The sequence below is a fragment of the Coturnix japonica genome, chromosome 1 (genome assembly GCF_001577835.2).
Source record: "Coturnix japonica isolate 7356 chromosome 1, Coturnix japonica 2.1, whole genome shotgun sequence".
Taxonomy (NCBI): domain Eukaryota; kingdom Metazoa; phylum Chordata; class Aves; order Galliformes; family Phasianidae; genus Coturnix; species Coturnix japonica.
The window spans coordinates 40,685,845-40,709,741 of record NC_029516.1 but is presented as its reverse complement, the minus strand read 5'-3'; the positions used below and the strand labels follow the sequence as shown (position 1 = coordinate 40,709,741).

Genomic DNA, 23,897 nt, shown 5'->3' with positions numbered 1-23,897 from the left:
TACAGACAGATAAATGACTGTGCAGAAACAACATGGGAGTGATCCATATTTATACCGTGTCACTTTAATGCATTAGCTCAACTCATTCATTACATAATTTTGTGTTCCTTTTCAGAAAACAAGCTGCAGTCATTGCGCTTTCTCTTGTTAATGATGTTTCTTTATATTAACTTGAAGTATTGAGAAAACTACACCAACATGATGCGGTTTAGCATGATATTTCCACAGCTGTAGTGCTGTAAGTAGAAATATATGCTTCTCAGCTAAATAAACATAATTCAGATAATTAGAAAGCTAATACCATGGCTGAGAAACTAATTTTTTATCAGCTCTATGTATAGCTTTAGAGTCAAATATTAGTTGTGTTAGAGTACAAATACAGAATCCTGTGTGAAGAGCTACTCTTGCTGTGTGATTCATACATCATTCTTCTGCTCCCCCTCATCGCCCAGGGCTTTATTCAGTCAAGAATAATAAAGGTAACTGGAAACAAAGAGCATCACTCTGAACCTTCCCCGAGTTCACCAGGCGAGCCCGTTTGTTAGGCTGTTCAGTGGGTTGTGATTTATTTTTTAATGGAATGTGGCATAGCAGTGGTGTGGGAGCCTCACTTAAGTATCTGTGAATATACTTGATCATGGGACGCTCAGGGAAAGAAAAGAAGTCCCGGTGTCTCAATCTCCCCGTTCTTTGTCTGGTGAAGGATGTTTCAATTACTGTGCAACTTTAGAAGAAGTGAGAAGTTAGTTGCACTGATGGTCTTGCTCTAAAATAACATCCTCCCAAATGTGTATTCTGTTCTTTCTGATAGATTGTATCACTTTGCAAGTAGACCATTAGGTGAGTTTCTCCTGACAGGTACTTAAAGGCCTTTTTCCTTCCCACCCTTCTTCCTCATTTATGCTCCCTGGAAGATGCCACCTGTTGTACCTTCTGCATCTATGTTGAATTATACTTTCTTCTTTGAAGGAAGCACATTCTTTTTAAAATCCCTAAAAGGATTTTACCAGGAGCTGTTTGATAATTTCTTTGTTGCACGTTTCTTGTAGTAAGACATGCCATGTGGTGCAATTTAGTGTGATTATGGCATGTCTGAAATGTTTCGTAAAGCAAGTACTTCAGTCAGCCATGTTAACAATAATCCTGTGCTTTCCTGTAACAGCTTTCCTCCTGAAGCTTGTAGTGATCTCCAATTTGTAGTGCTAAACCAGCAGAACTCAACGTGCAGATTTCATTGTGAAACAGTTCTGCCACACGATAGCTGATTAACAGCAAACCGTAGCACTGTGTGAGATGTTATAATGTAATGTGAAGAAATGTTCTTCTGTCTTAGCAGTCACAGAACTTTCTTGGTTTTGGGAAGAAGTGATTCGTTCACTGTGCAGCTGACAGGTATGGCTGAAGTGGAGGTGTGCTCTGCTCAGTTCAGTGGGCTGTCTGACCATCTGCTGCTGTCACTGCCCAGGCTGTCAGCTCCTGTTTGGTTTCTCCCTTAGGATTGTCATAGAATCCTTAGAGTTGGAAGGGACCTCTGAGAAACATCTAGTCCAACTCCCCTGCAATAAACAGGGACACCACAGCTCAGGGCCTTATCCAGCCTTGCCTTGAAAGTCTCCGAGGATGGGCATCAATTATTCCCAGACTGTTTTCTTCAGATTTTGGAAATGAAGAGTGGAGCCAAAGGCATCTGCTTGCTGCAGGTTATTACTGAAGAAGCGTGTTGTCTGTTAAAGCTGACACATTCTTCACTTCGAAGCATCCTGTTTCTGCTTGTGAATGTAGATATTAGAACAGACAGGGGTTCCATTTTTTAGCCTTCTTGGGAACAGAAGGGCCTCCCTAGCTAGCTGTCATACAAATCCTTTTTATCATCCTTAGATTTCTAAAGCTTCTTGAAAAATTCCTATCAATAAAATTGCTTCTTATATCTTGAAATTTCATCTCCTTTATGGAAGAAAACTTTTAACACCTTATTACACGTTTCCTTATGTAGATATGTGTATATACATCATAGAATCACCAAGGTTGGAAAAGACCTCTAAGATCACCCAGTCCAGCAGTCAACCTATTACCTTTGGACTCTTTGTTCTCGCACAAAACAGGCTCACAAATGCAGCCCAGCCTCCTGCTGATGACCCAGAAAAGACTGAAATGGGGAGAGATGTTCCCCTCTTACGCTTGCGGTCACCAGCTCCCAATAGCTTCTTTCTGACACGCTTACTTGCTTCCCCTTGTTTCATCTGTGGAGCTGCTCTAAAATCTGCATCTGGTTGGGCATCAGTCCTTAATCAGTAAATTTGACCTTTTAATTACACAAACACGGCAGGGGAAGAGCACTTGGTTTTCAAAGCCCTCCTCCACCCCCCATCTGTAAATTTCCATCTATATGTTTAAATTTCTGTACCTTCAACCCTCCTGTATTAGATCAGAAATCCCTGTACGATGCCATGAGTATTTCTGGCTGGGCTGAAGTCGTGTTATTTCATCCCACTTTCAGTTGTCCTCGTGGAATTAGATAATGAACTTTTTATTCTTTGTAGAAACTAAGATTGCATATCAGTACTGAGATAATTTATTTGCTGGTGTTTGCTTTGAGAATGGTAACTCTTCTGCCATTGGTCAGGCAGTGGAGTTACAGTGGTGAGTAAAAGCAGCAGCCATCACTGCTGATAATGTTTAGATTGTAATTTCTGATGTTTTTCTCTTGGATGGAAAGAGCTAATTTAAAAGTACAGCGATATAACAGTGATATAAGGGCAGGCTTGAGTTTAAATCTTTGTTTTGAGTGTTCCTAAGAGGAATCTATTTAAAATCCTGCCCTTTGCATACGGTGTCTGCTTGTTGTTTGATACTTTGAGTGTTTTGAGAGACTTGGGTAAAAGTTTTAGTTTAGTTAAGTGTTGCACTGAAAATTACCTAATTAGTTTGTGAGCTCGTTACTTTCCTTACACTTGTGGAAGGAAGATCTGTGTTTTCGCAGAGAGGCCTTTGTAAAGGTTACATACCATGCTGTATTAAATACAGGCTGCAGACATTCATTTTGCCCCTCCCTTTCTCTTTCAGACTCCGGGCAGAGTTGGGTCTCAGAGCTCGGATTCCGATTCATCTGCCGCTCCAGGAAATGCTGTGGATGTGAACAATGAGGGCTCCTCTGAGGTACTGTGCACTGATTTGTGGGGCTGGAGTTGTGAACCTTGTGTCTGCTTGTCTCTGACCCACAAAGCTGCTGGGCATTCCTTTGGGTGCCGCTCCTAAATAGCAGCTGTTCTGTGTAAATACTCAAAAGTCACATTGGCTAAAAATAGGTTCATATTTAAATAAAAAAAGTGAAAATTAGACCATATTTATTTGACGTTTGATTGTTTATCTAAATGATGACAAGCAATCTTTCCTGCTGTCGTAGACATGAATGATTAAAATGAAAAGCAACAAGATACAAGCTTAACATTCCTCATTTATAAATATTTAATGACTTCTGAAAATTCACCTGTGCTTCCTTTTCACCTCGCATGTCTTAGGTATAATGTGTTTTGGGAACCTGCTTCTCCGCATGAAGTATCAAATGTGTCGGGTTTTGTTTGGTCTGTGTACCTAAAGCTGCCACTTATAAGTCCTATCAATTTTTCTAATGCGCTGTATGCTATGTTTAGCCAGCAGAGTAAGGTGTTTTTCTTGCTTCTATCCTATGTTACATCTTTGGATTTACAGTGTTGTCAAATATTAACTTTTAGAAGTGCACGCTGACTTCACTGGCTGTTGAAGCTATTTTGTGTTAATGTAGCCTGATTACTGAGCTTGTGAATGTTTCAAGTTTAGCATACAAATACAGTGCAAGGTTAATTACTCCTATTACAGCATTAAAGGGAGCAGAGTGCCCTTTCTTACACTGAATGAAGTGTATGATGAGTCAAAAGCTCATATGTCTGTTGTGATAAGCGATAAGAGAACTTCTCACTGTGCTGTTCAAAATTCTAATTGCCTTCCATCTGTGCATCTGTTTGTTTCTTAGTTCTCAGGGTTGTATTACAATCAGTATGATCAGACATTGCGTAATTTATTGCTGTATGTTATACATGTCATGCATTTGTGAGTTTTTTATGCATATTTATACTGTCCCCGAGGTGAATAAATATTCTGGAAGTGCAGACTGAAATCTTGTCACTATTTTAGTTAACTACAGCATAGAAATAAGCAATGAGATGATTGATTCTTCCCAAAGTTTGGCTACAATGGAACAATTCTGTTATCATGATTGTAATATCACTGGTGGGAATATCATGAGGTACCTCCATACTAATATATATAGTGTTGTTTGTTGACATAAATGTCAAGTGTTGATGTGCCTGCACTACTGCACCCCTGCTGAAACTTAAGCCAGATAATTGGCTGTGTCACTTCTGGATGATGCTGTATAACATACATCATTTGAAAGTATCTTTAGTTATTAGTAATTCCCCGCCATCAGTTACATTGCTTTACAGGTAGGGTGCTGCGTGTGACTTCAAAATCTGATCAAATCTGAGTTCTGAAGCAGGTGGTGGTTTGTTGCTCTTTGAGATCCATGCATTACTGTGTGCAGCTCAAGCCTTTCTCTTGGTTGTGCTTTCCCTTTGCAGCTGGTGTGAGATGTTTGCTTTCTGAGAACTTTCAAATAAAACCACTGTAATCAGGCTTTGTCGAATGTTTGCTTTCCTTTTTATAGTTATGAGCTCAGTATTTAGTTCTCCAGTACTGCATAAAATAAAATAAAAAATAAATCTAGTTGACTTATTTTCATTTCAACTTCATAGCTAGATTTTCTATTTGTTATTGCTGTAAGATTCAAATGAATAATTACTAAATCTGAGTAGATTCTCATGTTTCTTGCCTCCTTCAAGCCAGGTTGAAATCAATGCTGAGTTGTGAAAATTGTAGTATAAAACAAGGAATGAGGGAGGCTGGTTAAATTAAAACTATTCATTGCTCAGCAAGAGAGGTAGGCCTGTTTTAGTTCCCCTGGGGCCATGTCAGCAGCACAGATTGCATATGGGCCTGAAGTTAACTCTAGATATATCTTTTATTTGCTGTGTATCCTGATGGAAGGAAAACTTCAGGCCTGTCATTCCTTTGTATCTTAAATCCCAAAGCAACTCTATCTGCAGTATAAGATCACAAAATATCCCATATTTGCAGCGTGTCCACCTGTGGGTTATGTTTATACTAGTGTCATGTGGCTGCATTGGTCAGACAGGTCTGTCTCAAGACCCTGTTTTGCAGGTGTGCCTACAGGTGCAGGTGTCCCACGGATGAGCACCCACAGCACGCCGTGCTATGCTTGCTTTTTCTGGGGGTAGAGCATGTCTAAATCAACTGTCCTTTAGAAACTCATTTAACTTTTGCCTTTGGTAAATTGCTGGTGAGCATATTTAATCCACCTTCCCCATCCCTTTTACTTATTTTTTCTTTAATTTCTGCCAGAACGGTGTTTCTCTAAGTGAGAATGCCAACTGGGTGTGCAGTTGCACTCCTGCATGTGCCTCTCATTCTACTGTAAACCAGCTTACTAATTTACAGAAATATTTCTGCAATCTCTGTGGCAATTCTGGTCGCTTTCTGTCCTGGATCTGTAAATGCCTTTGAGAAACTGCCTGGTGGATCTGATGCGATGCCTTATAATGGTCTATTCATGACTTGCTATGCAGCAGGTCACACGAAGGGGGTCCCAAGGGTGTCTGGAAAAGACTTACTGGTATGCAATGTGGTATTAGTTTTAACATGTGGTTTAGATTTATTGTCACATTCTTAACTGTTCATTTTTGTCTTCTTCATGGTATTGATATGTGATTTGCAAAAATTAAACATCCAATTGAAAATAGCTGCAGACCTTGCTTTTAGTGACTGTAAGAACTTCCAGCATAAGAATTTGAATGCTATTTGATTCCGAAATCTTTTTGTTTTCATTAGTTTCTTAAAGGCTAATATACATTTCACAGGGCTTCATCTGTCCGCTCTGTATGAAAGTGTGTGTAACTCCTACTGATCTGTCTGAACATTACCAGAATGAGCACGTGGGGACAGACGGAAGACAGGAGCTTCGTGACCTTCCAGCTGTTACTGTGGGTCTTGTTTATTTTGTTTCAATAGCTTTGGTGGTGGATTAGTTTAAATGAACATACATCTTTTCCCGTGGCTTGGATATCAGCTTTTTAAGAGTGTTTATTTTGATTCCTCTTTAAAAAATAGTAGATCTCTTTACAAGATTGAAAGGCATACATTCAGCAGAAGTATTCTTTTATGTACAACTCTCTAGTTTGCAGTTACGTCTCATGTGAAACATTCCCAATATTAGAAGACTTGCATTCATTCATGTATTTCTATTGAATGGCTTTTACTCATTTTTCTTGTAAGCTAAGCTTGCGTTATTTGATATATTCCACTTCAGATTCAGATCTGTTTATTTGTAGCTGTATGACAGAGGAGAAGGTTTTGGACCCCTCAGTAAAAGAAAGACATGGAGGCCCTGGAGCATGTCCAGAGAAGGGCAACAAAGCTGTGAAGGGTCTGGAGCACAGGTCTGATGGGGAGTGGCTGAGAGAACTGGGGTTTTTTAGTTTTGAAAAGGGGAGGCTCAGGAGACCTTATCGCCCTCTGAAATGACCTGAAAAGGGGTTGTAGGGGGTTGGTCTCTTTTCCTGGGTAACAGTGATAGAATGAGGGGTAATGGCCTCAAGTTGCTCCAGGGGAGGTTCAGTTAGAGTATCAGGAAGAATTTCTAATCAGAAAGAGTGGTTGGGCACTGGAACAGACTGTCCAGGGTAGTCTGGGGCCACTGTCTTTGAAGGTGTTCAAGAATGGTGTGGATGTGGCACTGAGCAGCATAGTAGTGTTGGGTTGACAGTTGGGCTTGGTGATCTTAGAGGTCTTTTCCAACTTTTATGATTCTGTGGTTAACTCATCACTGCCACCTATTGAAGCAAGGATTGTCTCTAGTGCTGTGTTTATAGTCACATTGCCTTTATTTTTTTGACTTTCTGGTCACTATGCAAGTACCTTATGTGAGTAAGCTGTGGCTTATGGTGGCAGATTGAGGTATTCCTGATGCACTGGTATCAACAGATACTGTGATGTGAGCCATTAGGGATGGTTTAGTTACCTGAAGGAATCACTCTGATATAACCTGGGCTATTTTTAATACAGTATTGTGGAGTTGACTGTAGCTTCTTGTCCGCTTTTGTTTTTCAATCATCAGTTACTTCTACTTGATGGTAGCACATTACAACTTTTTAATCTGAGAAAACTTCTGTATTGAGTGTGGTATATGAAATACAATTTCATTCATTTCTAACTGAAACATCTGAAGCTTTTTGGTTTAGTGATTCAGAAAAGAGGTTTCATCTGCTATATTAGTGTTCATGGATGCTCTGAAAAAAGTGGAGCATCTGCTAGTCATTATCTGTGCTAGTATGTAAAATTTTAAATATTTGGCTACTGAGAAGCTGGTGGTTTGTATTTGTTGATGGGAAATGATAGTTTGTAGTTTTAACAACCACATCTTGATTCTGAAACAGCAATGCCTGTCACCCTTCACTGTGTCTTTGCCACTCCTGAGGCAGCATTGTAAGAAGAGTATGATCGGCTATCAGTGCCATCTGCTATTAGTGTCATCTTTTGCAGCAGGCATACAAAACATTGCTGACTTCTCACTTATACTGAGGTATGGGTGTCTGTGGCATCCTGATACTACTGTGAAAAGCTCTAATACAGTTCGCTGGAAACAGTGCTGAAGAAGCTCTTGAGTTCAGGTTTTTTTTACCAGTGCATTGTCTTCAAGTGTGGAGAAAGGAAGCACTGCAAGGTCAGTGTTTAGTCTCAAGTTGTGTGACCCAAATAAGAGTCTCTCCATTGACAAAAGCACGGGTACCTTGCTTTTAAGTTTGCCTATTGCTTTCTTCCCTAACCCCTGACCTCTTTTTTGCTGATACGTGCCCCCTGCTGATCAAAATTGAAGTAACTCGGGTCACTTATCGCTTCGTTCTCCTTGCCCTTCCCTCCCCCTTTCTTCTATGCAGGAAGGAAGGGTGCCATCCTTCAGGCAAGGTGTCCCCTCCCAGAACTACTGAGTGTGTCTGATGGCCTGCTGCAGGAAAGGAGACTCACCAGTCACCTGGAAATTTATTTGTAGTCTTTCTCTTAAATAGCTCTTCTTGCGGTCCTTCTTTTTCAAACCAGGGATTGCACAATATGATAAGTGGTCAAAATAACAGTGAAGTATTTTTCCTCACTCCTCACACACTGAAGAAACTTTAAAGGTAAAGTTGCAGGTGTACTTAGCTGCAAGAACAGGCACCATAATATTGGCAAGTGTCTTTGTCAATGTATAGCCTACTTGGCTGAACAAATTCCATATGGAAGGTGAACGTGTCACCACATTCCCAGATAGAACACTGTACCCCAACTTCTGTATATGGTGTTGTCACTAACAAAAGCTGCGTGGTTTGATTAATTTCTATTTTTATTGATTTATTTTTTCCTAAAGGAATGATGCATTTCTAAACTGTTTCCTCCATTTCTTTGATGTCTCTATTGGATATTGATGATGATTAAACAGTAAGTCAGAGGGGCAGTATTTCACACTTCCTGGTTTCTCCAGATGCATCCAGAGAGCCACTGTGTGGTGCTCCCACGGTATTCAGAATGTAGTGGCCATTAATGCCTATTGTTTTAGCTGAAGTGTGGCTAAACCTAAGGCAATATTTAACAGTTCATTTGGGTTATTTTTGTGACTTCACAGATGCTTAGTAAGTACACATTTCTTGGCTAACACAAAATAAGAAGTTGTTTTCTGAATAGGCTTTTTATAGCATGTTTGCTTAGTGTGTACTTTGGAAATACTAAATGTGCAAAAATGTTTTTTGTTTTTGTTTGAAAATACTTCGTTGTTGTTGATTATTTTTCCTATTTATTTGTCTCTTGTCTCAATTGATTATACCTTTTTTTATGGATGCTCTTGGCGTGTTGCAGACTCCCCCCTCCATCCCCCTGCTCCCTGCCCACACAGAGCTTTAATGCCTACATTGTATTTTATGTATCCTTTTTGGCTGCTCTTTCAGTTGCTCCTCCAATGACATTGCAGTTTACACCTTGGTGCTACTTGCCTGCATTGCACTGAAACAAAAGTCATTGGCTATGTATTTTCTGCGGTGCCTGAACAATACTAAGAGAATGAAGAATCAGAGCTACTGATCCGATTTGACTTGGCTCTGTGATGCCACTTTCTTTTAAGAAGCAGGGAATCCACTGAATTAGAATTTCTAATTCGTGACAAAATTGTAGTCTTGTAGGTTGTGACAGAACTGTAGTCTTACTCATCAATAGTAATAGAAACAGAAGAGAACAAAACTAGAAATTATGTTGGTTCTATTCTTATCAAGAAGAATCCAGCTTCTTTCTTGGAAAGACATTGTCTGCAATATGTTACACAATAAACGGTAGCAAGGTATCCCTTTTCTTTTTTGCTCAGAAAGTAACAAAGAGCTTAGGCCTCTCCTCATGTGGCCTGTGCTTCAGACCCCTCACCAGCTTTGTTGCCCTTCTTTGAACGCGTTTCAGGGCCTTGATGTCTTTCTTGCAGTGAGGGGCCCAAAACTGGACGAATACTCAAGGTGTGGCCTCACCAGTGCTGAACCTGTAACAGTATTCTCCTTTAAAGATTATATAAAGCAAGTGACCTTATTCTTCCACTTGAAGTATCCCATATATATATATATATTATTTATATATATATATATATATATATATAATATAAATATAAATATAAATATATATATTATTTATATATATATTTTTTATCAATATGTAAGACCTCTTAAATAGATTACAGGTGTGGTCTTGCCCTTGCTCTCGAGGAAGACAAGTGAATCTGCTTCTGAGAATTTCCAGAGGATTTAGTTAATTGCTTCAGTGTGTGTTAAAGAAACAAAGCCTAGAAATGACACGATACAGCATTCAGCTCTGAAATGCCAGACTGCTTTTGTTCTCTGTCCCCAAGTATACACACTTCCTAATCTGTCTATGAAATGTTTCAGCCTTCAAATCACCCTGTAACTGAAGAATACCTGAGTTTTAGTGTCGAGTTACATGAGTTCTGGTGAAACTGTGTGTCTGGAAAGGCTGTGAAGGTTCAGCTTCAGTGGAAAAACACCAACAATGAATTCAGAATCTTCTAAATAATTGTCACACTTAAACACTAAAATCAGCTCTGGGACGGTGATTATGCCACTGAGCATGTGAACGTGCTCTTGTACTTTCTGTTCCAAATGTGCTCAGAGTTGTTCAGAGCATCAGCTAGCTGTACCGATACACTTGTGAAAAGGTTATTAATGTTCCTCCGACTTCTGAGACACTTTCAAACATAGGTCATGACTGGAAATATTACAGCTTTGGACTTGAATCCTAGCTATCACTTTTTGTTTGTGTGACTCACCGTGAATAGACTGTAAACTTGAGTGCTGGCATAGTATTTCTGGAAGGTCAAAGATGAAGCCAAGAAACTCAGATGTATGTAAACTAAGAGCCTGATCTTATCAATGACAATATTGCATTGGGTGCTGCTGTCCCATAGTATGTACATGGTAAACTATTTTCTCACCCTTTCTGTATGGTAAAAGTAGCTATTGTGCAGTGGTTCATTTTTTGTTGCTTATTTTTTGCTTAATTTTTCTCATTTTCTGAGAAGAGTGTTTATGGAACCAAATTGACTCTGGAGTGGAAAATAGCAAAGTTCCTTGGTTCTTTAAGTTTGAGTCATGATGTAATTGCAGGGATAAAAATGCAAGATGTTGCAGAAGTTCTGCTTGCATTAGCAAATAGAGCTCTGTGTGCGCTCTTCATGTTGGATGGCTCTCTACCACAGACAACTGTAGATCAGCAGTAATTAGAGCAGCCATTTGTTCAATTCTATTTGGTATTAAAATGGGGTTGGAGAAGACGGCAGTCATCCCATTACTAAACAAAACACTAAGGAAGCTGGGTAGTTATGTCTGTGACTTCCAAACCTGCCTAGGGTTCCTTCTCTTGTAATTCAACTCTATAAGGAGATCTGTATAAGCTGTTTTGCCCATGGGACTGTCACTAAAGAAGAGGTGGCCTCTTTCTACTAGCTAGCTCCAGTTTTAATTTGTGAAAAAGAAGCCTAAAGTAATCTGCGTTTCACTCATTAGTTACGTAAGACAAGATTTCATATATTAACTCTACAAAGACTATTTCAGTAAAGCTCTGGAAAATAGAACAGTTGGTAAGTGGTTAGATTTAGATTTAAGGCATATGTATGCAGATGCTTCAAGCTCCAGTTGTCAGCGAAGGAGTCTGGGGAGCTCATTTGCTGACCCTACTTAGTTATACACATTTGTTAGGTCAGCTTCTGAGTTGCTTGCTCCATTGAATAGTTTTCCATTGACAGTGATTGTAGAGTTAGACACCTACATGGAGATTTAAAAGTAAGAAAATAAAACAATTCAAATTGCATGCTGAAGCCTTCAGCTAATTGAAGAAATATATTTGAGATCTTCAGTTTTCTTTGCTAGCGAGTAGGGAAATTATTTCTGCTGTGAAGGTGTTATCACAACACACAACTTGATGTTTGCATCAGCTTTGTGCAGAATGATGAGGAAAAACACTGAAAAGAAAGGTAATATGCTGATAAAGTTGAAATTTTCATTATATTTTCACATCCCTCCTTCATCAGTCTTATGGAGTGATAGGAGAAGCCAGAGAAGCAGAACCCATTTAGTCCTATAGATGAATTTCTCTATTTGTAAACTCTTTCTGAATCACTTCTGTAATGACTGAGGATTAAGAGGACTCCATGGCAGGCTGCAGTCAGTCTGGTAGCACACAGTGTACTGAGTCCATGCCCCAGCTCTTTCTGGGCAGTGTTTCTGAGTGGGAGGCCAAGGTTCTTTGAACAGTTAATAGCCCTGTAAATTATATTGGTCCAGTAAAAAGAAATGTGGTAGCTCTTGATGCAAGAGTTTGCTTCCAGTGTTGCTTTTAGTATCTTGGCTTGCTTCCCAAAAGGTGTTGTATTAATGATTTGTAAGAATATTAATGTTACTCAAAGGGAATCATTTACCTTATATGCCTTTTAGGATAGGGAGCATTGAGAAGCCTGACATTATCAGGTCTGAAAGTAAATTTTAACTATTAGAAGAATGTTTGTAGATACTTTTCCTCTCTACAGGCTTGCTCATAAGTCTCCGCAAAAGCAAAAAAAGAAGCCTCTGGTACTTCCATGGAGTCCAAGATCATTGGCAAAATTCCTCATTCTAACTCAAACTGAGGCAAGACACCTCAACCTAGCATTGTCTGTTCTGCCCTGAATGAAACTCATCTGTTTTGAAGTCTGCACTGAGGAAGACCTCTCCTGCAGAAAGCACTGCAGAGGTGTTGGGTGCTGAAGCAGAAAATTGGGGCTTGAAATTCCTGTCTCATTCTCATTGGAGTTCCTGGACCACTGGGTCAGACACTACTGTGTTCTGTAAATTACATGCTGATTCCCAGTGGACTGTTTGTGTACGTGTATGGTATTTAGGTTTGGCCTTGTTTTCTTTTATAATATTCTTGCTCTGTCTTGCTTTGGAACGTTGGTGGTGATCTTAAAAACACTTTCATGATAAGAATTCATACATGTGGTGGTTGTTGTTTTTTTTTTTTTTTTCTTTATTTAATTGCCATTTCCTGATGGAAAATCTCTGTATATAAAAACAAAAATCATTCTTCAACTTTTTGGGTGCTCTTTTCTCCTTAAATAAAGCAGAAGATTTTATTCAATTAGAAACATCCACTGGGAAATTACAAGTTACGCTGCAGCACTGTGGGGTCATAGGTGATATCTTTGCTTTTATGAAATGAAGATTATTAAATGCCTTTCACTTCTCTGTGGTTGTGCTGTGCTTTGTGCGAAGTAACTTGTAAATGCATTTTAAAATGAAATTTACCAAATGTCTCTTGGCAAATACAGCCTTTTGAAAGGTGTAATTGTGCATGTTATGTATGGTAGCTTTCCTCTTTGAATACAAGAGCAGTTCTTGCTTGTTCTCCAAGAGTCTTTTAGTTAAGGAAGCCAAGAGTAGACTTACTGCAATGGAGATCTCCCTGCCCTCCCGCTGCTGAGGGAAGCATTACATCTCATGGTAGCAACTGTGCCATCTCCTCATTATCCAGAGTGTTACCCTGAGAGAGGACCGTGCATCTTGCACTTCATGTGATTCCTTGAAATGAAATTCTTTTAAGATTTAACCATGGGCCATCAGTTTGCCTCCTCTTTCCCCTTTCTCACATGTTCATCTTCAAATTAATGCTATATACTTTTGCACGTTCTCAAAATGCATCTCAAGACAGTGCTGAGAAATGGTCAGCAGGGGAGGTCCTGCTGATTCCCCTTGCTGTAAGGAGACCTGGGTTACTCTTCAGCCATCAGCTCTGACTTCAGCAGTGTTATCATTCTACGAGATGCATCTGTGCCTGAGTATGCAGACTTGAGAGCTGCTATAGGAACCAGTATCCTTACCCCATCCCCCCCTGCAAACAGCAGAAATGCCCCTTTGCAGAAGGGTGACATCTTACTCAGAGCTTGTGATTCAGACCTGTTGCAAATGCTGTGTCAGCATGAGGGTGTGTGTCTGAGCTGTTAACCAATGTGCTGACTCCAGCAGTGCCAGGTCCCTCAGAGCAAGACTGGCCTAGCCTTGGCTGAGCAGGAGCTGGGACTGGTTATGACACTGTGCCCTGCCCATGTGGGGGGAATGTGGTTTCTGTTAGGGCAAGGAGGTATTGCTGTGCTTCCTTGCTAATGACAGCAAAGCTGACTCTGGAGCAGGAGCTCTGCCCCTCTCGGGGAGGGGGGGGACGACAGTGGTAGACCTGTAACTTGCCTTTCTGTCCCTTTGACCTTGCAGTGACTTGCTGGGGCATCTGGGGTTGGCTTTGACTGGTGTTGAGATGGGTGATTGATTGCTGTCCCCTAGGGCTAATTATAGATGTAACCTATTTTTTCTTTTCCAGGGCCCCTCTTGCCATAGTGTAAAACCCAATCACATATCACAGAATAAAGAAAAAAGACAAATGCAAGCGTATAAAGACTCTGCTCTTTAAATGGGAAGAAATAAAGGGCAATAGGAAGGAGAGGACCAAGCATTTTTCTACAGTTGTTCTTTCCAAATTCTCTTACTTGTGCAGTGAGGAATGTCTGCTTTTCTCTGTGGGCTGCAGGCCTTCCCGTCACGGGGAAACCAAGCAGCAGGCTGGGAATCGCTTGGCAGCATTTCATCCAGAGAGGGCTTCTGTTACAGTGTGCCGAATGGATCTGTCTGCTTTCAGCTGCTAGTTAAAATACACTCCTTGCTTTTTGACAGCTTCTATAGTTCACTGCCACTGCTGTTTGCCAGGAATTGTCTGGAATTTCCCTCTGGTACTTTCAGTGCATTCAGATAAACATCATTGAGAATTTAGCAGTTCATTTGTCTTTCCGTACCCATGTTGTTATGTATGCTTGTGTATGAGTTACTTGTTTTAATCTGAAATGAAACCATACTGACCAGTTCTGGAAATAGTAAATGGTTGTTAAAGGTAAATGCCTGTTGTCTGTTGATGGAGTATTCTGCCTTTTTAACAGAGTTATACTAAAATTAGTCTTCAACATGGTATGTGCTGGATTTTATAAACAACTGTATTTAATTATTAATTTCTTAAAACATTAAATAAATAACAGAGAGTTTCTGTTTGGTCCTTTGGAGCATCATCCATGCTTGAATTCATGTACTTGACGGTTCTCTTGGACTGAATCCATGCAAATATTTGGTTATTTAAATCTAAGCAACCAAGCACGAGGTTCTCTTTACACAGTCTGGCATCATAAGGAGCCTTTAATGTGGGACTAAATTGTTTACTCTTACTCAAAAGTTTCTTTGTCTTGCCACTGTAGTGCATGTTGTCTGTATTTAAAAGATAATTAGGCTGGGAGCAGGCATGATAACCAAGTGAGTGAAGAACCGTAACCTAATCCAGCCTGTAGAAGCAGACTGCTAAATAAAATGAGATTGATGGTACTTCTGATAAGTGGCAGTTTGTACATTCCACAGATGTACAGAGGTACATAATATTAACAGTTTTCACTTGGCTGTGTGCTAGTGGGTGGAGTGATGGTATTGCTCTGCTAAGTTTTTGCTCTGGTAAGCTTACAGTAATTATTCTGGATTAAAAGAGGATGTCTTCTTTAAGCTGTAAAGATGTAATTTCCTTGAGATAGTATTGCTGTGAATTGCACTTACCAGTTAATTATATGCAAGGTAAAAAGTGTTTCTTAATCTTCTGGCCTTCACTAAAATCAGTAGCCTAAATGTGGTAGTAATTGCAATACAGCCCTTCTAAGTTACCATTTTTCTAAGTACTTTGTTACTCACATGTAATGCTACTGGAAAAACAAAACAAAACACTGAATAATACAAGTTTTACATACATTTTCTAAATTTCTAACTGCTAGAGCTGTTACCAGATCAAGAAATCCTTAGTATGTATCTTTAAAGAATAGCAATTGTATCTGCTGCATTTGAGATATACAAACATCATATTGATTGAGATGGGAAAAAACAGATTTTACTTCTCACATCCTTTTTTTTTTTTTTTTTCCTCTTTCTTTTCCCTCTCTTCTCTTTCCAATAGGGATTTATCTGTCCTCTGTGTATGAAGTCTCATGGATCAGCTGAGGAGCTGTTCAAGCACTATGAAGCAGTTCATAATTCTGGCATCGATTCAACTCGTGGAGGGGAAGGTCATCTGTCACCAGAAAGGTGGAACACTATTCATTTGTGCTTGTGCTTTTGTGTCAGTGTTGAGCTGTTTCTAATTACAATGAAGACTGTATTCATTTGAACACTTAATTATGTAGTGAAGTATTTAAGTGTTCATATCCCATTTCCAACTACAGCTAAAAAGCAGCTTGAAACTTACATTGACTGATATTGATATGGCAGTAAATGGAAGTCAGTTGTTTGTGTTTATATAATTACATCAGTATTTTCTCATGCATTTGAGAATGTATTGTAACAAACTGGAAGATTTTTAAGTGTGGCAGAAGAATATTGGTTCATTCTTATTTGTAGCACAGAGCTGAAATTTCTTCTTTTGAGCATGGGGAAGGACAACCCTAAAGAAAGAAGAGAAACATGATTTTGTCTCTTGGTGGTTAGGATACCTACTGTGTAATTATAACATCAGTTTTTGTCTGAATAGATTCCCTTATCACCTAGTTATTTGCAAATCTGAGAAGTCTCTGTGTCTGTGTCACTGTATCACTTTTCCAGAAACTCCATCCTCATTTGCAGAAGTCTTTTCTAATTTAACTCTTTGGTCAAAAGCATTTTGTTAAGTGTATTCCTGTGAAACACATCAGGTTGTTTTATTTCTGAGATCAGCTACACGTAGCAGGAACAGATGAAATGAACTTACTCTCGGTAGAACAGTTGAGAGTAATCTCTCTGTGTTTGACTAATGCTTCATGTTTGTTTGGGAAACTTTTTCTTAGGAAAGAAGTTTACACAGGGCCCCTTCTGCTGCCTGCTGGTTCTTTTTCCAGTCAGTGTTTATTTTGGACATTTGTAAATGACAGTCCACGCTGCTGTTTGGTCACCTCCCCCTCAAACTCCTTTTTGTTTTGCACACAGTAGTGTCACAGTGAGCAGCTGACCATGGCCTCATTCAGCAGACAAAGGTACACACTGCATAACCCTGCTGGTGTTCACTTAGAAATGGATTTGCTTCTGCTACTGAAGGAAGTAAACCACTCAAATGTTTGCGACTGGTAGATATGTGACCTAAAAATGACCCCAGTACTTACACTGATAAAAATAATATATTTACATAACTCACAAAAGGTTGATACTTTGGTGAGAAGACTGTGTGGAAGATACCACAGTTTGATTATTACGTGAATGAAGATCTCTGTTTCCCCAGTGTTGTGCAGACTGAGCCAGGAAGAGCCAACATTTTCAGAGGTCTTGTCTGTATGGGTGGACAAGGCCTTCCTTAGGCACGCTGCCCTTTTCCAGATGCTGTAGGCTTTTGGCTGAATATAAGCCAGTGAGCAGAGCAAATTACTATTGCTTTTTAAAGCAATACAATTGCTATTGCTTTATTTTGAGCATGTTGCAACATAACTGTTTGAGGGGAATAGATTTTTCTTTTTTCTCTATTTTTTTCCCCCTCTCCAATGGTGCTATTTTTGTGATCACTTTTATTTTGTGTTCTCCTGGTTTGTGAGGGATCAACAAAAAGCTGTAAGATGTAGAAGACAGTTTGAAAGAAAAGGAATTGTATAGCCAGGGGAGAACTAAAGAAATTGAAATTTAGGCTTATATATATATGAGAAAATAATACCATACTAGCAGGGTTATATTGGGTTTGCTATGTACACATTTGCTCAAGTGTGAGTAGTTCTTCTCTGTCTGATTTAAACCTTTTCAGAGCAATGTCAGTTAAAATGATAACTTGTAGTAGAACAATAGCATCCACATGGGGGAAATATTCATAACTATACTGTGTATATAGTTTATGGAAGATTTATTTTTATTCCTGCAAGTTTCCAATGTCAACCAGATGTCAGCTGGTGCAATTTAATTTTTTTTTCCTGCCTCTTGACAGTTTAAGGACAAGTGGTTTTGTTCTCTCTCCTTTAATTGAATAAGTGGACAAGGTCAGGGAGTTGGATAGAGTGCAGGGCGGCTGATGAGAGCTGTTGTGTAACACATGAGCTATTTTCTTCCTGCTAGTATAACATTTTTTAAAATATTTCTCAGTTGCATGCTTTCTTGAGAAAAATCTCATTCTATGTAAACACGTTTTTTTTTGATACTCAGAATTCTGCATTAAAGTGATGCTCTGACCTGCAACAGGCGTGCACTCTGTTAGTGCTCTAGGGGTAAAATTTGCATCCATATGACCAAGACTGGGCTATGAAGTTCCTTATTTAGTCAGTAGGGAGGGCTAGTTATGATGAATTATTTTGTCTTCTCAGCCCCCCTGCCAGCAACTCTCCCCAGTGCAGTTTAGCTGGGCCACTGGTATTCAGTGCCTGGATGGAGGCACCAGCACTGAGGATTAGAGAGGAGTGTGAGGAAAATATAGCAGATAATGGCTGGATGGCGAGGCTCAGGAGATGTGTTGAGAGCAGCATGAAATTTTAACAGCACTAGGAGAAAAGGAGATTGAGGGAGAGTTCGGGTGGCAGTAAGAAAGAAAACATGTACACATCTAGAGTGATTCATTACACTTTTTTCCGAATCATTCTCTGCTGGACAGGTAAGTCAAATTTAGGTTTTGTCTTTCAACTGTCAAGCAGAACAATGTCGGTGAATACTGAAACAACTACAGTAGAGCACTTTCATCTTTTCCCTGTCTTACTGCATTTTTCCTCCTCTCAATTACAAGTTATTTTTATGTAGCTCAAAAATGTACAGTCTAGAGCATAATAAAAGCTTTAGTACTGCTAATCCGGTACGTGTTTGGCCATAGCTTCAGTACTGTTAACTGTGTTTCACCTCCATAAGATTCCATTCATAATCTAAGGTGTGATTGTTTGCTGATTTACTTAATACTGGTGAGAAAGCTCAAACAGTGTATGGGTTTTGAGTAGCAGTTATACCTGTCTTCTTAAAGTTTTATTTGGGAACCTCTGATTTATCTCTCACAGGACAAATGTATGATCTCACAGGACAAATGTATGAATAGCAGAAGATCTTTTGCAAAATTATCTTTCCAACATGACAGTGTTCATTTGGCCATTAAAACTGGTCAGCCTCAGAGTTCTTCATTGGTTCATGCACGCATTTCACTAGATTTTTGATGAACCTGTGGTTAATGTGAATTGAAGGTTGAATTTTTTCCTTTGTGGCTTAGCTAAGGAATAGATTGCTTGGTTTGGTTTTTCTCCTAAGTTATAAGGTAGTTTTAAAGAACATCTGTGGAGGAGGGGATAATGCAGCACAGAATCTATAAAATTTTATGGTATAAAACAGAGAGAATCTGTCAGTATTGACACTCACACGTACATGCTCTGTGTGCCTCTGTTCTGCTGCTGTACAAGCAATAGAAGGGGTTATGTTTGCATTTGGAGGGGCTGTATCTGAGTCATATAACATTATCCTTGTCTGTATAGTTACACAATTCTGTAAGACCTGAGATTTAGAAGGGTGCAGTTAGTAACAATTTTAGCCTTGGATCTTGTGTTCTTTTATGGCTGTAGGCTTGAGTATGAAATTTGAGAATTTAAAATCCCAAGGCTTTAAGTATTCAGACCATTCATTGAGTAAATACTGAATTGCTGTGTGGGTAAAAAGTTATGTAACTTCAAATTTCAGAAGGAGTGAAGTTACATACTGTCTCTTAGCAGTGTTCCTTGTGTGAAACTGGAAGTGAATAATATTAGACCTGTCCCTTCCATAAAAAGGTGTATAAAAGATTAAACATGCCCAGCTTTGCAACTCAACTCGTGGTTAAGCTGATGAAGTGAATTAGATTTGCAGTTTATTTTCATGAGACTTCTTACATGTCTATTTCTTTACTTATACTGTTAATGTTTTAGCATTGTTCAGGTGATGTGCAAAGTGAACTAATAAGTATCTATAAATCCACTTCCAATTTTCAAATAATGGAAAATAACTATGCTTATATAAATTATGTTTATGGAATATATGTCTATTACTGTAATATACTTTAGAACTTCTATGTAATTGACAAAATATAACCACTGCGTATTCATTTTCTCCACTCTGTGGATATATTTATTCAGAGATGAAGTATCACTGCTCCGACAAGAAGTACAAGACTTGCAAGCTTCACTGAAGGTTGGAAATGTATTTTACTTGCATGTGGTTTTTTGTTTCAAGTTGCAAAACATTCTACTATCTTAAGCAACCAAATTTACAATTCTCTTTTTCCCCGTTTCTTTTTTTACTTTCTAGGAGGAGAGGTGGTATTCAGAAGAGCTGAAGAAAGAACTAGAGAAATTGCAGGGGCAGCGGCAGCAAGTAATTGCTTTAAAATACTTGAAGCAGGTTTATCATCAGCATTGACATTGAAGATTAATACCTTTTTTGTAAGGCACGTGGCCTGATTTAGTTAGTTCCATGACTTGAATATTGACATGTTCTTGAAAACAAAGCTAGTTGTCTCTTTACAATTTAACCATGTAAATCTGAAGAAAAATGCTTGAGTGGGTAACGGTAATGTTTACTGCAAGTTCAGATCTTTCTGTTGGGCTTATTCAGAACTCAGTTTGAATGTGTTGTTTTACCTGATATGAGAAAGGGCAATGGGCTGTTAGTTGTAAAAACCATCAAACAAAAAACCCCAAACCCTTAAAAAAGCAAACAAATGAACAAAAACGGGAGGGAGGAAGCCAGTAAGTAGTGTGACTTCACTTCACAATAAAGATGTGAATGATATTTCACAATCCAAATGAACTGAACAAACAATTTTAGACAAATTATAATACATTGTCTGTAGGGAAACACTTCTTTTGGTACTATGAGCTACTTAAATACTGGATTGTTATAAACATTGGGAATTACATTCTGACAGAGTGCCTTTTCAGATGTACCTGTGTTTTAGGTCATATTTCAATACTGAGGATAAGGAAGGGGAGGGGTTTGTTTCTGAAGTCTTGCAGGTCTGGGAGTTAGGTAGTATAGCAATAAAGAAATGGAAAATTGTCTTGGTTTTTTCCAGTCTTCCAGATATAACTGTTGGAAATTTGTACTACTGTGAGCAAACAAGTCTTTATTTCTGTCTTTTCCAAAAGTGGGATGAACTTTTGAAGTAGTAATTTTAATTCATTTTGTCTAATGTTGCATTTGTCCTTCTGTTTTCTTAAGGATTCTAAGACTGATGGATTGACAACGTCTACGTCTACAGGTGGCTAACCTTTTATTGTATTAAATTCTGCACTGTTTTGGAATCTCTGGAGTTTTGTTTAGGGTAGCTTTTAGACTAATGAAAAAGCACTTTTGCTAAACTAAAGACCTTCACCTTCTGTGAAAGTACTATTGCTGAGGAAAGCTCATTGCAAGTGCTTACGACAGCTATAGTGTGGAGAAATGTACAGAAGCTTGGGGTCTGTAATTTGTAGAAGTGAGAAAGGAGTTCTTACTGTAAAAGCAGTGCTCATTAATAGTTTTGAACATGTTTTTAATCATTTCATACATTCAAGCATTTAATTCTTCTGCTGGGAAAGACCATGGTTGTTGACATTCATACTGTAGCATTTGTCAGTGCTTGTCTCATTCAGTGCTCTTTTGTACTAATTGCTAGCGAGGAAGCCAATGAATTTTGTTACTTTTGTTTTTCAGGCCAATAATTTTTGCTTCGTGTTTCATTTTCTCTAGGCACCCATGAAATAAGATTTTCCTTACGTGTCCAAAAGGGATCTGACTGATTGTGATTAAAGAACTTTTAATCACTTAACAATAATCTCAAGGGTTATTAGTGACTGGTGAAAACTAGTACATACTTAATCCTACATAGTACTCTGCTAGTGATAGGTTTCAGTGTCATGCTTGTAGAATCTTCAATGAAGTTGCTCACTTTACTAAGCTAATTGGATTATCTAAGTGAACTTAGATTTTTTATCTACTGTAGTTTGTTAGTGACTGTATAACCTTATCCTAGTTATCCCAGGAAGTAATACTGTTCTTTTTATGGGAATAGAATCATTAGAGCGGCAACTAGAAGAGATCCAAGTAGAAAATTTTAATATTAAACAAATGAAAGACTTATTTGAGCAAAAAGCAGCACAACTGGCCACTGAAATTGTGGGTAAGTATGCTAATATGTGGTCTGATTCTGTTCTCTACTTGTGCAACTTGTGCAAGTGATTATTTATTCAACTTCCTTCTTAATTAGATCTTAAAGCAAAGTATGATGAAGAAATCAGCCTTCGGGAAGGTGCAGAACAGAAAATGACAAACCTAACGCAGGAACTACTGAAGGAGAGAAGTACCATAGAAGACTTAAAGACAGAGCTGGTATTCATATCACGCTATAAATATTTTTGTTATTTTCAGGCAATTGAGCATATGCCTTCCTTAACAAATGCTGTAGCCTAACTCTGTTGATGTTGCAGACGTCTGATTGAGGGTTAAAAAGAAATTTATAATACCATTCTTTCTGCTTAGTTTTACTAATTTAAATTTTTAATGTTTTTCCATTGTATACTAGCTTGTGTATTAAAATTTACCATATGTTATTTTATAATCTGCTTGTTTGATGCTCCACCTGAGGAAATTTGCAGAGTATTACAGCTCTAGATGTATTATGCAGTCAGTCCTTCAGTGGTGAATGCCATCACTGACTTCAGAAGCTGTCTTAAGATGACTCGTTTTCCATGAGGTGCTACACTGTGCCTGTCCCTGGACAGCTGTGTCCATAAAGGAGTGCTCGGAGCGGTGTTTTGCGGCATGGTGGCTAAAGGGCTGGCAGCTGTCATCACTGTGCCTATGTTAATGTTTACCATCTTGTTCTTGGCTGATGATACTGATGTGTGTGTATTCCAGGATTTTGGCTCGTGGTGACTTGGCTTCAGGGAGCGATCTCAGTGACTCAGTAGTCATGCTGCTTCCAGAGCAATTGCTAAAGGACTTCCTAACTTCTTGTTTGTCTTCTACTGCACACGCTCTGGATGACAGCAGGATAGCACTTGTCTACCTTCTTCCCTGTAGTCAGCTGCTGGCAAATACTCATGAGTTCCTCTTGGTCCTGACCAGGCACTGGACCTGTACATTCCTCCACCTGTTTAGTTGACTTCTTGTCTTCTTTTCTCCTTCTACATTCCTACCTTTTTTTTCCACTACTTTTTCTCTAGCTGCCAGCACTTACTTTTCTTTCTTCAATGCCCAGTATTGCCTTCCTTCTCCCTTTCCTCCATAGCTTTTCCCTTGGAACGACTTGTTAGCACTTCAGATGTAATTACTAGCGGTTTCAACTATATGTCTAATGTAAAGTATGTTTGACAGGTCCTGAAAAATATCTCCTTGAATTACCCATTTTTCATCTGTTCCTGTTGTTTTCAGAGACAGCATTGTTTTAAGTCTGTAGTCAATTCCTATTCGTCTCTGTCATGAGACAGGCTTATGTGTATTACAGAAGGACAAAAAATAATCTGCTCCATAGAGTAGTGGAAATTAATATAACCAACTTCTTACAGAATTCTAACTAAAGATAAATGTATTGTGCAGATTCCCTGTCAATTCAGTGTTTTCTCCTAGTGGTCTCCCTTAGCTATCTTCCTACATGAAAATTAAAGGAATTTGATCTTTGAGATCTTATTCTTTTTTGTCAGATTTGGTTGAAATGGGTCAACTTGTTCAGTGTTTAGTGGGTAAAACCTGACAATGAGACATTAAAAACCCATTTTCTTTAGGAATTGTACATTATTCAGTTTGTTCTGTTGTTCCAGCCATAATACTGTCTGTCTCATGTTGTCTGTAACTTAGTTTGAAAGATTTTTAGACATGAAATTAATGCTGGAAGTATATCTATGAATATCATGTAGCTCACTCCTACTTATCTGCTTTTCAGCTACAAAGGCCTGGAGTGGAAGATGTGGCTGTTCTTAAAAAGGAACTGGTCCAAGTTCAGACGCTGATGGACAAAATGACTTTGGAACGTGAGAGAGAATCTGAAAAGCTGAAGGATGAGTGCAAGCACTTGCAGGCAGAGCAGGCAAACTCAGAGGTAATAGTCATACCATAAGATGATACCTGAGAGGTGTGTCTGTTCATTACAGTACATTGCATAATTCTGTCAGTATTGACACTTGGAAAAGTCCCCAGGTTTTTTGTTGCGAAACCTTTTCTTGGCATGAAAAGTTA

At 38.9% G+C, this 23,897-nt stretch overlaps 1 protein-coding gene across 4 annotated transcripts in view; it reads left to right on the top strand.

The window, feature by feature from the left end:
• Positions 1 to 23,897, top strand: part of EEA1 (early endosome antigen 1) — a 67,078-nt gene that overhangs the window by 2,729 nt on the left and 40,452 nt on the right. Inside the window, exons 2-10 of one of the 4 annotated variants that reach the window (XM_015858064.1) lie at positions 3,064 to 3,156; positions 5,973 to 6,095; positions 15,697 to 15,824; positions 19,820 to 19,874; positions 19,992 to 20,057; positions 20,904 to 20,943; positions 21,736 to 21,843; positions 21,931 to 22,052; positions 23,605 to 23,760. In XM_015858064.1, coding sequence (XP_015713550.1) covers positions 3,064 to 3,156; positions 5,973 to 6,095; positions 15,697 to 15,824; positions 19,820 to 19,874; positions 19,992 to 20,057; positions 20,904 to 20,943; positions 21,736 to 21,843; positions 21,931 to 22,052; positions 23,605 to 23,760 — 891 coding nt within the window. Of the gene's footprint in view, positions 1 to 3,063; positions 3,157 to 5,972; positions 6,096 to 15,696; positions 15,825 to 19,819; positions 19,875 to 19,991; positions 20,058 to 20,903; positions 20,944 to 21,735; positions 21,844 to 21,930; positions 22,053 to 23,604; positions 23,761 to 23,897 lie in introns of those variants that run through there. The other 3 variants (XM_015858081.1, XM_015858077.1, XM_032443882.1) reach the window with 3 other exon arrangements.